General features: G+C 39.2%; 1 protein-coding gene across 1 annotated transcript in view; it reads right to left on the bottom strand.

Annotated features, from left to right (window-relative positions):
* Positions 1-16,356, bottom strand: part of CDADC1 (cytidine and dCMP deaminase domain containing 1) — a 157,992-nt gene extending 141,636 nt beyond the window's left edge. The window contains exons 1-3 of the mRNA XM_053708361.1: positions 16,224-16,356; positions 10,947-11,050; positions 696-873 (exon numbers count right to left, since the gene is read on the bottom strand). Of these exons, the coding sequence (XP_053564336.1) occupies positions 696-873; positions 10,947-11,050; positions 16,224-16,287 (346 nt within the window). The 5' untranslated portion in view covers positions 16,288-16,356. The remainder of the gene's footprint in view (positions 1-695; positions 874-10,946; positions 11,051-16,223) is intronic.
* Positions 16,357-17,457: the final 1,101 nt, after the last annotated feature.

The raw sequence follows: 17,457 nt of genomic DNA, 5'->3' as shown, positions 1-17,457 counted from the left end.
GGGTTTTTTCATCATATTTTATATATTTTTTTATAGTAAATTAAATGATATGATGCAAATAATGGTATCTTTAGAAAGTCCATTTAATGGCGAAAAAAATGGTATATAATATGTGTGGGTAAAGTAAATGAGTAAGAGGAAAATTACAGATAAACACAAACACCGCAAAAATGTAAAATAGTGCTGGTCTTTAAAGTTAAGAAAAATTGAAAAATGGTCTGGTCACTAAGGGGTTAAAGGGACATTAAACCCCAAATGTTTCTTTCAGGATTCAGACACAGAATACAATTTTAAACAATATTCCAATTTACTTCTATTATCTAATTTGCTTTATTCTTTAGATATCCTTTGTTGAAGAAATAACAATGCACATGGATGAGCCAATCACACAAGGCATCTATGTGCAGCAACCAATCAGCAGCTACTGTGCCTATAATGAAGCAAATTAGATAACAGAAGTAAATTGGAAAGTTGTTTAAAATGGCATGCTCTTTCTAAAAAAGAGAAGAAATAAAAATGTAATTTTCATGTCCCTTTAAGCAAATGATTGAAAACCAGATCTGATGGCAAAAGCTTTTTATGAACTCAAACACATTTTATGACAACTTTAAAATGCAGTTACATTAGGCATATTGTAGTGTACACAAGTTCAGTTGTGTCTTTATTTAGAAAGTAAAATCCATCTCAGTTCTTACCATTCACGATCATTTTTAAGCAAGCCGAACATGGTTTCCTAGAAAAGTAAAGATCGCAGTCCTTGAGTCGTGAACCGTGCTTAATAACTGCAATTTGACCAGCATGCAGTTCATCACCGGAGCAGTGAAGACCAATAATCTTCATATTTCCCACCACAACTAGACCAGTCCTTTTCACCTGCAGTGAGGTAACAAAATATGAAAATAATGCTGTGCTGTATAAAAGATTTTACTGTATTTCATAGCAATGTTGTTTTGTTCCTTTATTAACATTTAATGACATTATGCTTTTACACAGGTTTTAATTGCTTTATTAATTTCAGCTCCATTTATGCTTTGAAGAATTTAAGAGATTATTAGAAGAGTATGTATTCTTAACCGAATGCATTTGCATTAAAAGATGTGAGCACAGTTCTAAAAAAAAAGGTTGAACAAATCCAAGGAAAAAAAAAATCAGCTAAACTTTACAAAATAGACAGCAAATATCTGCCCACTATCCACAAATTTATATATATTTTTTTTTTTTTATTTTTAGGAACAATACTTGGGCCATAGTATGTACACTCACATCTAGGCAAACCATATAGGTGGCTCCTACACAAACAGATTTAAACATGACAACTTTATAATCTGTTAAACTGTGCATTAGTACTAGGTGCAACCTAGGTAAAACACATCTCTAGTGAAAACAGGGGTGGATTCATTTATAGCTTTCAGGGCATACAAGTGAGTGGCTTCTAGGTAATAAGTTACACACTACAAAACAACAGAAGGAATATAGCCTGGGCGCATTTGCTATGTCAATAACAAGTCTAAAATCCATAGATTCACAACAACTCTTAAACTCCTTTAGACCCGTTCTATCCATGATCTCATCTCTCTTCTGCAGTGAGCTCTTTATCCCCCATGATAACTCCACACTAGTCTCAGAGGATAACAAGGCTTCTCCAGCTACTAAGATGACAAAAAGTCATAGCTTAACTATCTATCTGCACAAATATATGCTCCAATTCCTCCACCCACTGCCTGTCTAGGAACTACTTTTCAGCTACCTTATTAAAGTGATGGTAAATCCTAGCGTTTGTTAAACACTAGGATTTACCATTGGAACAAATAAAGGGGACTTTCAGTCATGAAGTATAAAATACTTCATGCTGAAAGCTCCTGTATTTGTTTGCGGCGTTTGCCGCACTGAGTTGCTCAGGCATCCCACGGCAGAACGCTATTTGACTGAGAGGTGACATTTCCACCTCTTAGCCAATAGCTGTGCGGGAAATCCGGCACCAGGCTTAAAATTGCATGCTCTATCTGAATCATTAAAGAAAAAAAATTGGGTTTAGTATCCCTTTAATTAAAAACAAATCTATTTCAACTATTTTTTGGATCCCTTAGCAATTAGAATGATATAAAATGTCCCTTTAAATGGCTAGTCATTAAACATGTTACCCTAATATTGTAATATGTAGAATACCTCTGTGCACAGGCATTTTCAGTCATTGTTTTCTAATAAAATGTACTTTCAATTTAAAGAGACATGATACTCAAACACTGAAGTACTTCAAAGTGATGCAGCGTAGCTGTAAAAGGCTGATTAGAAAATATCACCCGAACATCTATATTAAAAAAATAGATATTTTACCTCAAAATTTCTTCAGTAGCCACATCCCAATGTGAAGGGAATTTAAATGGACAGTAAAGACATAATTAGACATTCATGATTTAGACAGAGCATACAATTTGGAACAACTTTTCTTTTTACTTATTTAATTTGCTTCCTTCTCTTATTATCCTTTGCTGAAAGGTTTATCCAGATAAGCTCAGGAGCAGCAAATAATCTAGGTTCTAGCTGCTGATTGGTGGCTACATACATACATACACTGATTGGCATTGGCTCACGCATGTGTTCAGTTAGAAACCAGTAGTGCAATGTTGCTCCTTCAACACAGTATACCAAGAGAATGAAGCAAATTTGATAATAGAAGTAAACTGGAAAGTTGTTTAAAGTTGTGTTCTCTACCTAAATCATGAAAGAAAAAAAATGTGGGTTCCATGTCCCTTTAAGCATGATGTTAGTCCTAGGACTTGCAAGGGAGTATGCATCTGGAATGAATAGGCACAGTCATGTCATTTGTCTCCTCAGTTTAAGGAGACATAAAACCCAAAAATTGTCTTTCACAATTCAGATAGAAAATACATTTTTTTTTTTTTAAATTTTTATTTATTTATTTCAATAATGAACATATTTACAATTTATAAACCAAGAAGATCAATAATAAGAAAAAAAAAGAAAAAAAAATAAAATAAAAAACTCTTCTCCCCCACCCCCCTACCAAATATTTAACTGAACAAGTTCGGAATTTCTAAACGGGAAAATCAGATACTCTATTTCGTGCTCTGGGTAGCTTTTAATGAAAGCTGACCATTTCTTGAAAAATAATTTGATCTCATCTTCATTACTTAAATTGGTATCCCTTTGCTCTAACATGCATTGTTTTTTAAGATAGTTTTTAACTTCTAAGATGGAGGGAGCCCTACGTTTTTTCCAATATTTTAAAATTAGACATCTAGATGCAAGGATCAAGAGGGTTATTAGATGTTCCTGAGAGTGTTGCTCTTCATTCTTAATACAAAATATTACCTGTAAGAATGTGAGACCCGGAGGGGAGACCCGCAATATTTTGTTAAACCAATATTCAAGTTTGTGCCAAAATTGTGCGACTTTCGGGCAACTCCAAAACATATGTTTTAGATCGGCTGCTAGAAGTAAGCATTTTGGACACCTATTGAAGTTTAAATTATGTAGTTTGAAACCCTTCTCTGGGGTAAAATATGTTTTTTGCAATATTTTGACGTGTGCTTCTCTCCAATTTGCTGAGAGTGTGGCCTGGGATACTTTTCTGATAGATTTTTGAATAAATTTTAGATCTATCTCATTTGGGGTAATTAAACGATTCCAACCTGACGTTATCTGTTCTAGAATAAAAAGTCCCTTAGTGTCATTTAGGGATTTATAGCAAAAGTTAATTGATGAATAACCACTTTTTGTTAGTGTCAGCCATTTTTCCAGTTCTCCCAAGTCCCAGCACCAACCTGACTTTCTGACCAGTTCTGAGATATAGTGTCTCAGTTGTAGGTATGCATAGAATTCGTTGTTTTCTAGTTTGAATTCATTTTTTAATTCTTCAAATGTTTTTACACAATTTAGTTCTTTCTTGACAAGTTGCTGAACTCTCTTTAAGCCCTTAAGTGACCATTTATCAAAAATGTCCGAGGCTAGGCCTGGGGGAAAGTTCAGGTTTCCTTTTATTGGGATAAATTGTGAAGCGCTACAGTTTACTTTTAGAAGGGTCCCTAGTTTCCACCAGGCTTTGATGGGGTTCAAAATAGTTTTAAGTTTTTTAATTACCGGTGGTAAGATTTTGGGATCGCAATGCGCCAGGGCTGTAGGGAGAAAAGGATGACAGATATTTTCATCCAATATATTGTTGGTCACGTAGTTCTTAGTAAGGAACCAATCTGTCACTGTGCGTGCTAGAAAAGCAAGATTATATGATCTTATATTCGGCATTGCTAAACCACCATATTCTCTCCCAGCAGAGAGTTTGGACAATGATATCCTGGATCTCTTCCCTTGCCAAATAAAGTTCCGAATTGCAGAGTTAAGAGACCTAATATCTTTTTCAAACAATATTATGGGGGTGTTTTGTAACACATATAGAAGTTTGGGAAGAAGCACCATCTTGAATAGTGCTATTCTCCCTGAGAGAGAGATTGGTAGATTCAGCCAGGCTTTCAACTTTTCTCGAATTGTCAAACAGATTGGTATGATGTTAATTTCATATAAATCAAGAGGATTAACTGGTATGTTAATTCCCAGATATTTGAATGAGTCTGTTACCTCTTTGAAGGGGCAATTACTTAAAGAATCATTCTTCTTTCTAAGCCACAGAATCTCTGACTTAGATGGGTTTATTTTGTAACCAGTAAAAGATCCAAACCTAGCTATTATGTGTAAAAGTTCAGGTATGTTTCTCCTTGTATTTGATATGTACAGAAGTATATCGTCCGCGTATAGTGCAATTTTTGCTTCGTGGTCAAGTATTACAATCCCTTGGAGAGACTGTCTGATTTTTATTGCTAGAGACTCTATGGCTAAATTAAATATCAGAGGGGATAGAGGGCAACCCTGACGTGTGCCCCTATAAATTCCAATTTCCGATGATAGAAGATTATTGACTATTAATTTTGTGGACGGATTTTTATATAAATTTTCTATAAAGCTAGAAAATATGCCTGTAATCCCAAATTTAGCAAGAGATGTAAATATATGACTATAGAATACTGAATCAAAGGCCTTCTCAGCGTCGATGGCAACTATTGCCAGGTCTGGGTCGCCCTCTACCCCCTCGGCGATATCAGCCTTTTGAGAATAATATTCCGTTATTGTTAATACTTCTCTTATTTTGGAAGCAGAGTTGCGATGCTTGAGAAAGCCAGCTTGATCATTGTGTATGACTTGAATAAGTCCTGTTTGAAGCCTACTAGCTAGAATTGAGGCTAAAATTTTATATTCGGAGTTAAGAAGGGCTATAGGGCGGTAAGACTCTTTATGAGTTGGATCTTTCCCCCCTTTTAACAATAAGGTTGAATACGAAGCAGTAAAACTGGGAGGTATAGTTTTACCATTTATGAAGTAATTATTAAACAAGTTACAGAGGTGTGGAACTACCTCAGGGGCTAAGATTTTATAGACCTCATTGGGTAGCCCATCTGGACCTGCCGCTTTGTTAGGTGAAAGTTCCATAATTTTTTTGTTAACTTCCTCCTCCGAGATCTGATTATTTAAGTTAGTAATTATCTCTTCTGGGATTGTGGGACAGACTACATTACTCCAGAATTCCTGAGCCTGATCCATATCAGGAATTTTTGGTGAATATAGATTTTTATAGTAATTTGTGAATATTTCTAAGATATCTTCTGATTTAGTAAAGGTCATACTTTCTTGTTGGATTTTATCAATAATAGAAGGGTTTTTTTCACCCTTAACTAATCTGGCCAGTATTTTGCCAGATTTATTACCAAATCGGTACATTTTTGCCTGAAATCTAAGATCTTTTTGAGTTTCTGTAAGCAATGTAAATGTATCCCTTTCATTTTTGGCTCTTACATATCTTGACCAGTTAAAGGGTGTCTTATGTAGAAGAAAAAGATTATAAGAGTTTATAACAAAATTAGTGACTTCTTTCTCTCTAGCTTTCAACTTCTTATTTAACTTGGCCGCGTACGCTATTATCTCTCCTCTGACAACCGCCTTTGCGGCACCCCAAAAGATTTCTGGTCTGTCTATGTAGTCTCTATTATTTTGGATATATTCTTTAAATATAACTGTCAAATGTTTTTTAAATTTTACATCGTTTGTTAGGTAATAGGGAAACCTAAATCTCAATGGAGCGTTTCTCAGGCTGTTCAATTGTAGCTCGAGAAAGATAGGGGAGTGATCCGATAAGAATATAGGTGTGATTCCTGCCTTTACGTTTTTTAGGCATAGCCTCTCATCTACTAGAAATAGGTCTATCCTAGATAGGGTTTTGTGTGCCCTAGATAGACACGTGAAGTCTTGCACATCTGGGTTCTGAAGCCGCCATAGATCTTTGACTAATAAATTTTGGTAAAGAGTTTTGAAAATTTTTGTTTCTAAATTATCCTTTTTAGATTTTGATTGTTTAAGGTTACTTCTCATCCTATCTAAGGGAGATTGTGGAGCCATGTTGAAGTCCCCGCCTATGATTAGAAAACCTTCAGTATGCAATAGTATATTAGATTGCATCTGATTCCAGAATTCGTAGTTTAACTCATTAGGTGCATACACATTGTAAAGTGTGTAAATTTGCTTAGCTATTCGAACTTTCATCATTACGAATCTGCCCTCCGGGTCATTGTTTGTCTGAAGTATGTCATACTGCAATCTCTTGCCTATCATAATTGCCACTCCTCTCTTTCTTCTAATACTAGGTGAGGAAACTATTTCTTTGATCCAAGAGCCCTTGAGTTTCATTGTTTCCTCTGTGTTTAGGTGTGTTTCTTGAAGAAACATTATATCAGCTTTTAATTTACGCATGTGTGAAACTATAGCTTTTCTCTTTATGGGGATTGAGATTCCTCCCACATTCCAAGATACTATCTTAAACTTATTTTGTGAAATAGACATAATCAACTATTTTGAAAAAAAGGGAGCAGGAGAGAGAGCGCAGGGGAGGTGGGGAAGAGAGGGAGAAAAAAAAAAAAAAAAAAAAAGGAACATTTTTAAACCATGACACTCAATTATTTGATTGGAGGGGGGGGAATCCCCCTAACTTTACCCCTAACATGAGGGGACACCCTTTTCAGGGATTGTGTTCCTACCAATACGGCCATATTATACTTTGATAATAAGTAACAAAACAACAAGATGGTATAATCTAAGACTCCTAATTTTATAATCATTAAGTTCCTGCTAAAAAGAAGGAAGAGAGAGTAACAAAGAAAGAAAAAACATTTATCCCACAGATTCTAATTCTATGAAGAACCTCTCTGCCTCTGTGACATTATCAAAGAAATGAGTTCTGTCTCCAATGATTACCTTTAATTTGGCTGGGTAAATTAAAATTGCCTTATAACCCTTTTGAATAAATTTTGAGCAAGTGGGTGTTAGATCTCTCCTTTTTGATGAGGTTTCTGCTGAGTAATCCTGAAAAATCAAGATTTAAGCCCCATCTACACTTATTGGCTGTTTTTTTCTGTACTGTTGTAACAATCTAACTTTGTCTAGATAATTCAGGAAGCGGGCAATAACTGGCCTAGGTCTTTTATTGATGTTACTCTCTGTCTGAGGGGGACCAATTCTATGTACTCTTTCAATTATTACCTGTGATTCTGGTAATTCCAAAATTTGACCCAGGGTCTCTGTTATAAATGCTGATAAATTTTCAAATTTTTTCCCTTCGGGTATGCCTATTATCCTTAAATTATTTCTACGAGACCGATTTTCTAGGTCTTCTAATCTCATCTGTATTTTTTGTATTTTACTTTCTGCATCGTCAAGTTTGGAACCTTGAGCAAAGGTGAGGTCTTCCAAGTCAGACACCCTTTGCTCTGCCTCTTGTATCCTATTCGAAAATTGTCTAATTTCCACTGATAACGATTCTATGTCCTGTTTAATTTCTTTTCTAAGGGTGTCGAACTTAGGGGTCAGAGCTTCTGAGATATTAGAGACCAGACTTTGCAGATTTAATACTTCGCTTATTGGGTTTAAATTAGATGTGAGATGTGTTTCTGCGGTAACCTCAGCCAGGCCTTTGGTTTTTTTATCTCTGTGCCTACTCGCCATACTTGGAGATGTAATTTTAGAAGAAGTATTAAGAAACTTATCCATGTGCCGGGTGTCCACGTGAATATTTAATTAATATAAGAAAGACACAGATAATGGTGAATTGTGATATCAAAATGTGCTTGTGATAGAAAAGGAAAGAGAAAGGAAAAAAAAATTAAAAAAAATAGGGGGGGGGGGTGAAGGAAGTGTTTGTGAGGGTGATCAAAGGGGAATAGGGAGTGCAGAGAAAAAAAAAAAAAAAAAAAAAAAAAAGGGGAAAAGAAATTTTTTCAGTTTTAGTGACTAATTATAAGTGCATTAAGAGAGTAGAAACTCTTAAGTGAGGTTGTGAGGATAGCTTTCAATTTAGATTTATCAAGTAATGACTTGTATGTTTAGTGTTACAGTGGGATTTGATCCAAATGGCCTAACTCAATCCTCCAGGCTTTGGCCCTTGTCTCCTCTGGTTTTAAATTTTATGCAGAAAAAATATAATATTTCTCTGCCCAAGTGGGCTTATATTTTAATCAGTCCTAAAGGGAATTATTTGTAACAATACTTATCAGAGGGTAGTTTTAATATTCACAGGGTGTTACCTCTTATCTGAAAGTTAGTATTTTAAACTAAGATTAACTCTTAAGACCTGGGCATAGAAAGTTCAGTGTAAACACCATTAATCTTGGCACAGGTTGAGAATAAACATTAGCTAGACAAAAGGGGAGAAAAAAAAAAAAAAAAAGGAAAAAAAAGAAACAAAAAAGACGAAGTATATAAAATTAAGCAAATTCCTTCGCTATTTGTTTAAGCTGACTTCTTCTTTCTTTACCCTTCCCCCCTCCTTCCCTCCCTCCTTTACAGGAAAGTTAGGATTTTTGAAAAGATTTTATGTGTGTACACCTAAGTACTACCCCTTCCCCAAGGAGCCTGTCAATGTAGCTAATGCCCAGTTTTACAAAATTCCCACCATGGAGCTGTTACATGTATTCAGCAAACAATAGCCTGTGAACAATAGCTTTTATAACCGTAGACCAGCCCCTTTAGAGAAAGAAAAATAACAAAAATGATGACAAGGCAATATAAGTCTGAGCAAGAAGTAGCAAGGGAAAAAAGGACTTTTATATCTCTGTCTCCTTTTTCCTTTCTCTCACTTCCCCTCCCCTTGAGAACCAAGGGAGGAGAATAGACAGTCCTTTTCCTTTATTTCAACAGGGTACAACCGTCCAAACCTAGGACAAAAATTTTTGGTAAAACTTAAAGTTTCTTTTTTCTGTACAGTTCTGTTCTGGCAGATGTTAATGCAGGGAGGGGGAATGTGAGTCTTATAAAAGACTTATAGAGCTTGGCAACTTTTCGACACTTGTATCTTGTAACTGATACATTATGACAGGCAAATATAAGAGAAGCTATTCTATTTTTTCTTTTTTTTCCCTTTCTTATCCCCTCTCTCTTCGCTCCTTGTTCATATGTTTGCTTAGAGTGAGACTCTCCTGTGAATGTCAAACTGCTTTAAACGATATACCCAAATGAGGAGATTTTTTTCTCTCTTTTTTTTTTCTTCCCTTCAATTTGTAAAAAGGTTTCAGTCCAACTTACACTGTGCTTCTGCCCAAATTCCCCCCATTGCGTCTCCCTTTCCTTCACTCCTTCTTCTCTTTCCTTACTCTTCACTCTCCTTTAGTTTATTTCAGAAAGAACTTCCCTCGTTAAAGGGAGTGTACTCACCCTCCGGTGTATTTCTGGCAAACAACAATCTGGGTGACTTCAAGGCTTCCACTCCCTCAAGAGATATCCAGGAGGAGAGAGAGGAATCCTTAAGGCTTGTGAAGTGTGTGGTGAAGGGAAAGGAGCGTTGCCCTTACTTGACCCACCTCCTCCTATGCAGCAACGGTGAAGGAGGGGGGGCCCATAGATCGCCTCTGTGTAGAATCTCAAGTCAGCTTTGTGAATGGCAGGATCAGGCCCGCCGTCCTCCCGGAGCAGCTCCAGCCAGGCTATCCCGATGCGGGTTTACTTTCGGAGTCAGCGCAAGGTGCTCTCACAGACTTCTCCTCCCACGCAACACCGGTGGGGGAGGAGGAACCGCCGTCAAACTCTCTCCTGGGATCCGGGCTCTACCTACGGCAGACCAGCCAGCCTCCAAAGTTCAGCGCAGTAGGTATGCCAGCTCAGCACCGGGAGGGAGGAGGGAGACACAGTTAAGTTTAATAGGAGAGAATGAGGCAAAAGCAGGGGCAAGGTATCAGCTCTCGGAAAGCTTTTTAGGGGCTAAGCCTTGCCATCTTTACTCCTCTTCTCTGAGGGGAATTATGGAGCCGTGCTTGAAATTTTGCTCAGAGTCAAGTTTTGATAAAAAAGTTTATATTGACTTTGAATTCCTCCTGTATAGGGTTTTTTTTTTTTCCCAGTGGGTTGGATTTTCCACTAAGCGTTCCGGCAGCAGTTAGCATTTGCTGTCCTTGTAGCAGCCCACTCTTCTCAGGGCTTGGCGCGTGGGAGACACCGCCAGGTGCTTGCAGCAGGAGAACAATTGCACAGCTACCTGTGCTAAGCTTCTCCTCCGGAACTCCCTCAGGGCCAATACATTTTTTAATAACTTTTCATTTTGTGTCTATGATCAAATTTCCCATCCCTTACCCATTAGAATGATAATAAAAATGTCCCTTTAAATGGCTAGTCATTGAACATGTTACCCTAATATTGTAATATGCAGGTTGTAGAATACCTCTGTGCACAGCCATATTAAACATTTTCCAGTCATTGTTTTCTAATAAAATGTAATTTCAATTTAAAGAGACATGATACCCAAATATTGAAAAACTTCAAAGTGATGCAGCATGGCTGTAAAAGGCTGACTAGCAAGTGGGTATTCTGTCCCTTTGAAATCAGACAATACCAAGTCATACCTGAGATACAGGTTTTCCACAGTCTTGATCATCTTGTGGGAAAACTTCCATCCAGAGGCTCAAAAGTGTAAATAAATTGACTTTAGAAAGTCTTGGCACATGACCTAAAAAAAAAATAATAGGTTATTTTAAAAGACTGATTGAACCTAATTGTGTCTCACTAAACCTCCAGTAAAGTCATATAGTGTATAAAATATAGAAAAACATGAACATATTACTGTATATTTAGAATGATTATAAAATCTCTCCCTGGCTACTAAAGCATGTGTGGCTAGCAACTCAATATTAACGCTGGCTATTGTATTTCATATCAAATGTTCAACCCTGACTCAATGTATGAGAACATAGTACTGAAGTGTATCCTGTTGTTTTCATCCTGTATGATGTCAGTATCCTTTTATAGCCTCCTCATGCATGCTGTCAATCAGTTCCCTTGCATATCATCAGTAAGTCTTACCATACATACAGTCACACTCACCCAACAGTTTTACCATGTAAGCTGCCAATCAGTTTCAGCCTGCATGTTGTTGCTCTCACGCTGCATACTATCTGTCTCAGCAGGTATACTGTCAGTCTCCCCTCGTAACCTGTATATCGTCAGTTAGCCTCTCGCTAAATAATGTCAATCAGTTTCACCCATTAATTGCCTCTCAGTATGCTGTCATTTATTTTCACCGTCAATACTGTCTCACCACCCATAATGTCATTCTGTGTTTCGTGCATATTGACAGTCTCACCAGGCATATTGACAGTCCCACTAGGCATACTGTTTATCTCATGAGGTATACTGTTTGTCTCACCAGGCATACTGTTTGTCTCACCAGGCATACTGTTTGTCTCACCAGGCATACTGTTTGTCTCACTAGGCATATTGACAGTCTCACCAGGCATACTGTTTGTCTCACTAGGCATACTGTTTGTCTCACCAGGCATACTGTTTGTCTCACCAGGCATACTGTTTGTCTCACCAGGCATATTGACAGTCTCACCAGGCATACTGTTTGTCTCACTAGGCATACTGTTTGTCTCACCAGGCATACTGTTTGTCTCACCAGGCATACTGTTTGTCTCACCAGGCATACTGTTTGTCTCACTAGGCATACTGACAGTCTCACCAGGCATACTGTTTGTCTCACCAGGCATACTGTTTGTCTCACCAGGCATACTGTTTGTCTCACTAGGCATACTGACAGTCTCACCAGGCATACTGTTTGTCTCACCAGGCATACTGTTTGTCTCACTAGGCATATTGACAGTCTCACCAGGCATACTGTTTGTCTCACTAGGCATATTGACAGTCTCACCAGGCATACTGTTTGTCTCACCAGGCATACTGTTTGTCTCACTAGGCATATTGACAGTCTCACCAGGCATACTGTTTGTCTCACCAGGCATACTGTTTGTCTCACTAGGCATATTGACAGTCTCACCAGGCATACTGTTTGTCTCACCAGGCATATTGACAGTCTCACCAGGCATATTGACAGTCTCACCAGGCATACTGACAGTCTCACCAGGCATACTGACAGTCTCACCAGGCATACTGTTTGTCTCACCAGGCATATTGACAGTCTCACCAGGCATATTGACAGTCTCACCAGGCATACTGACAGTCTCACCAGGCATACTGTTTGTCTCACCAGGCATACTGTTTGTCTCACTAGGCATACTGTTTGTCTCACCAGGCATATTGACAGTCTCACCAGGCATACTGACAGTCTCACCAGGCATACTGACAGTCTCACCAGGCATATTGACAGTCTCACCAGGCATATTGACAGTCTCACCAGGCATATTGACAGTCTCACTAGGCATATTGACAGTCTCACTAGGCATATTGACAGTCTCACCAGGCATACTGTTTGTCTCACTAGGCATATTGACAGTCTCACTAGGCATATTGACAGTCTCACTAGGCATATTGACAGTCTCACCAGGCATATTGACAGTCTCACCAGGCATATTGACAGTCTCACCAGGCATACTGTTTGTCTCACCAGGCATATTGACAGTCTCACTAGGCATATTGACAGTCTCACCAGGCATATTGACAGTCTCACCAGGCATATTGACAGTCTCACCAGGCATATTGACAGTCTCACCAGGCATACTGTTTGTCTCACCAGGCATATTGACAGTCTCACTAGGCATATTGACAGTCTCACTAGGCATATTGACAGTCTCACCAGGCATACTGTTTGTCTCACTAGGCATACTGTTTGTCTCACTAGGCATATTGACAGTCTCACTAGGCATATTGACAGTCTCACCAGGCATACTGTTTGTCTCACTAGGCATACTGTTTGTCTCACCAGGCATACTGTTTGTCTCACTAGGCATATTGACAGTCTCACTAGGCATATTGACAGTCTCACCAGGCATACTGTTTGTCTCACCAGGCATACTGTTTGTCTCACTAGGCATACTGTTTGTCTCACTAGGCATATTGACAGTCTCACTAGGCATATTGACAGTCTCACCAGGCATACTGTTTGTCTCACTAGGCATACTGTTTGTCTCACCAGGCATACTGTTTGTCTCACTAGGCATATTGACAGTCTCACTAGGCATATTGACAGTCTCACCAGGCATACTGTTTGTCTCACCAGGCATACTGTTTGTCTCACTAGGCATACTGTTTGTCTCACTAGGCATATTGACAGTCTCACTAGGCATATTGACAGTCTCACCAGGCATACTGTTTGTCTCACTAGGCATACTGTTTGTCTCACCAGGCATACTGTTTGTCTCACTAGGCATACTGGCATACTGTTTGTCTCACCAGGCATACTGTTTGTCTCACTAGGCATACTGTTTGTCTCACTAGGCATACTGTTTGTCTCACTAGGCATACTGTTTGTCTCACTAGGCATACTGTTTGTCTCACTAGGCATACTGTTTGTCTCACTAGGCATACTGTTTGTCTCACTAGGCATACTGTTTGTCTCACCAGGCATACTGTTTGTCTCACTAGGCATACTGTTTGTCTCACCAGGCATACTGTTTGTCTCACCAGGCATACTGTTTGTCTCACTAGGCATACTGTTTGTCTCACCAGGCATACTGTTTGTCTCACCAGGCATACTGTTTGTCTCACTAGGCATACTGGCATACTGTTTATCTCACCAGGCATACTGTTTGTCTCACCAGGCAAACTGTTTGTCTCACCAGGCAAACTGTTTGTCTCACCAGGCATACTGTTTGTCTCACTAGGCATACTGTTTATCTCATGAGGTATACTGTTTGTCTCACTAGGCATATTGTTTGTCTCACCGGGCATACTGTTTGTCTCACTAGGCATACTGGCATACTGTTTGTCTCACCAGGCATACTGTTTGTCTCACTAGGCATACTGTTTGTCTCACTAGGCATACTGTTTGTCTCACTAGGCATACTGTTTGTCTCACCAGGCATACTGTTTGTCTCACTAGGCATACTGGCATACTGTTTGTCTCACCAGGCATATTGACAGTCTCACTAGGCATACTGTTTGTCTCACCAGGCATATTGACAGTCTCACCAGGCATACTGTTTGTCTCACCAGGCATACTGTTTGTCTCACCAGGCATATTGACAGTCTCACCAGGTATACTGTTTGTCTCACCAGGCATACTGTTTGTCTCACCAGGCATACTGTTTGTCTCACCAGGCATACTGTTTGTCTCACTAGGCATACTGTTTGTCTCACCAGGCATACTGTTTGTCTCACCAGGCATACTGTTTGTCTCACCAGGCATATTGACAGTCTCACTAGGCATATTGACAGTCTCACTAGGCATATTGACAGTCTCACCAGGCATATTGACAGTCTCACCAGGCATACTGTTTGTCTCACCAGGCATATTGACAGTCTCACTAGGCATATTGACAGTCTCACTAGGCATATTGACAGTCTCACCAGGCATATTGACAGTCTCACCAGGCATACTGTTTGTCTCACCAGGCATATTGACAGTCTCACTAGGCATACTGTTTGTCTCACCAGGCATATTGACAGTCTCACCAGGCATACTGTTTGTCTCACCAGGCATACTGTTTGTCTCACCAGGCATATTGACAGTCTCACCAGGTATACTGTTTGTCACACCAGGCATACTGTTTGTCTCACCAGGCATACTGTTTGTCTCACCAGGCATACTGTTTGTCTCACCAGGCATACTGTTTGTCTCACCAGGCATACTGTTTGTCTCACTAGGCATACTGTTTGTCTCACTAGGCATACTGTTTGTCTCACTAGGCATACTGTTTGTCTCACCAGGCATACTGTTTGTCCCACCAGGCATACTGTTTGTCTCACCAGGCATACTGTTTGTCTCACTAGGCATACTGTTTGTCTCACCAGGCATACTGTTTGTCTCACCAGGCATACTGTTTGTCTCACTAGGCATACTGTTTGTCTCACCAGGCATACTGTTTGTCTCACCAGGCATACTGTTTGTCTCACCAGGCATATTGACAGTCTCACTAGGCATACTGTTTGTCTCACCAGGCATATTGACAGTCTCACCAGGTATACTGTTTGTCTCACCAGGCATATTGACAGTCTCACTAGGCATACTGTTTGTCTCACCAGGCATATTGACAGTCTCACCAGGTATACTGTTTGTCTCACCAGGCATATTGACAGTCTCACCAGGCATACTGTTTGTCTCACCAGGCATACTGTTTGTCTCACTAGGCATACTGTTTGTCTCACCAGGCATACTGTTTGTCTCACCAGGCATACGGTTTGTCTCACTAGGCATACTGACAGTCTCACTAGGCATACTGACAGTCTCACTAGGCATACTGACAGTCTCACTAGGCATACTGACAGTCTCACTAGGCATACTGGCATACTGTTTGTCTCACCAGGCATACTGACAGTCTCACCAGGCATACTGTTTGTCTCACTAGGCATACTGGCATACTGTTTGTCTCACCAGGCATACTGTTTGTCTCACTAGGCATACTGGCATACTGTTTGTCTCACCAGGCATACTGTTTGTCTCACTAGCATACTCAGGCACTCAGTGACACTACATGTGCTGTCAGTGATTCTCAACCAGGGAGCTGTCAGTTTCACACAGAATGTTGTCATTCTCAACATGCAGTGCCAGTCAATAATGCTCACCGTACAAATATCTAGTCACCCTATTTCCCCTTATAAATAGCCAGGCAGTCACAATGATGTAAGACACATCCTCACCCTGTCACTCATCTTTAATGATATCAGCCTATCTATTGACATGAAGTCTATCAGTAACATACTTTCGCTCGGCATGTTGTCAATCTTACCCTGCATGCTGTCTGTCTGGGTGCCGGTAGAGCCCCGGGTCTCCCCAGACTGACTCCTGATCATTGGAAAGCCGGTGCCCTTCCTTCTAAAGCTCCTATGTTTCCATACTAATTATACTACTGGAAGTGTCGCATACCTATGACGTCTGATAACGGTGTCAAGTTAGTGACTTTCCAGGAGATGCTGTATGTTGTCGTCTCCGATATGGATATGCTGCCTTTAGTTGCAGGTTGTTACGGTGTGCGATGGAAGTTATCTGGGCTTCTCTGTTAGTGGTTTTGTGATCTGTTCACAGTTATTAAAACGTACAATTCCGGTAAAAAAAAGACGCATATGATTCAGTTTCTAGAAAGACTTATAGGAGATCTATTATTTAAAGTAGCCTTACTGAAAATCCCAAAAACTTACATTATGGTAACCTTACACCTTTAACCCCTTAATGACCACAACACTTTTCCATTTTCTGTCCGTTTGGGACCAAGGCTATTTTTACATTTTTGCGGTGTTTGTGTTTAGCTGTAATTTTCCCCTTACTCATTTACTGTACCCACACACATTATATACCGTTTTTATCGCCATTAAATGGACTTAATAAAAAAGATATTATTTTCATCATATCTTATAATTTACTATAAAAAAAAAAATATGAGGAAAAAAATGGAAAAACAAAACACTTTTTCTAACTTTGACCCCCAAAATCTGTTACTCATCTACAACCACGAAACAACACCCATGCTAAATAGTTTCTAAATGTTGTCCTGAGTTTAGAAATACCCAATGTTTACATGTTCTTTGCTTTTTTTGTAAGTTATAGGGCAATAAGTACAAGTAGCACTTTGCTATTTCCAAACCACTTTTTTTCAAAATTAGCGCTATTTACATTAGAACACTGATATCTGTCAGGAATACCTGAATATCCCTTGACATGTATATATTTTTTTTAGAAGACATCCCAAAGTATTGATGTAGGCCCATTTTGGTATATTTCATGCCACCATTTCACCGCCAAATGCGATCAAATACAAAAAATCGTTGGGGAACTTCCGGGTGGCGGCCATGATAGGTTGCACAATTACACACTGCTCCTGCATCCTATCCATTTTTGCCTGATACAACGCTTCAGATGACTCAATTTTCAGCCATACAAACAAATTTTTGACTTGCTAAGGATCCTGCATCAAAAGAGCCTAAAATTGCTGAGATATATGCAGTTCTGAGTACCCAGAGCAAAAC

This window comes from Bombina bombina, chromosome 3 (genome assembly GCF_027579735.1).
Source record: "Bombina bombina isolate aBomBom1 chromosome 3, aBomBom1.pri, whole genome shotgun sequence".
Taxonomy (NCBI): Eukaryota; Metazoa; Chordata; class Amphibia; order Anura; family Bombinatoridae; genus Bombina; species Bombina bombina.
Note: the sequence above shows the minus strand (reverse complement) of the source record. Positions and strands in the feature narration are given on the sequence as shown.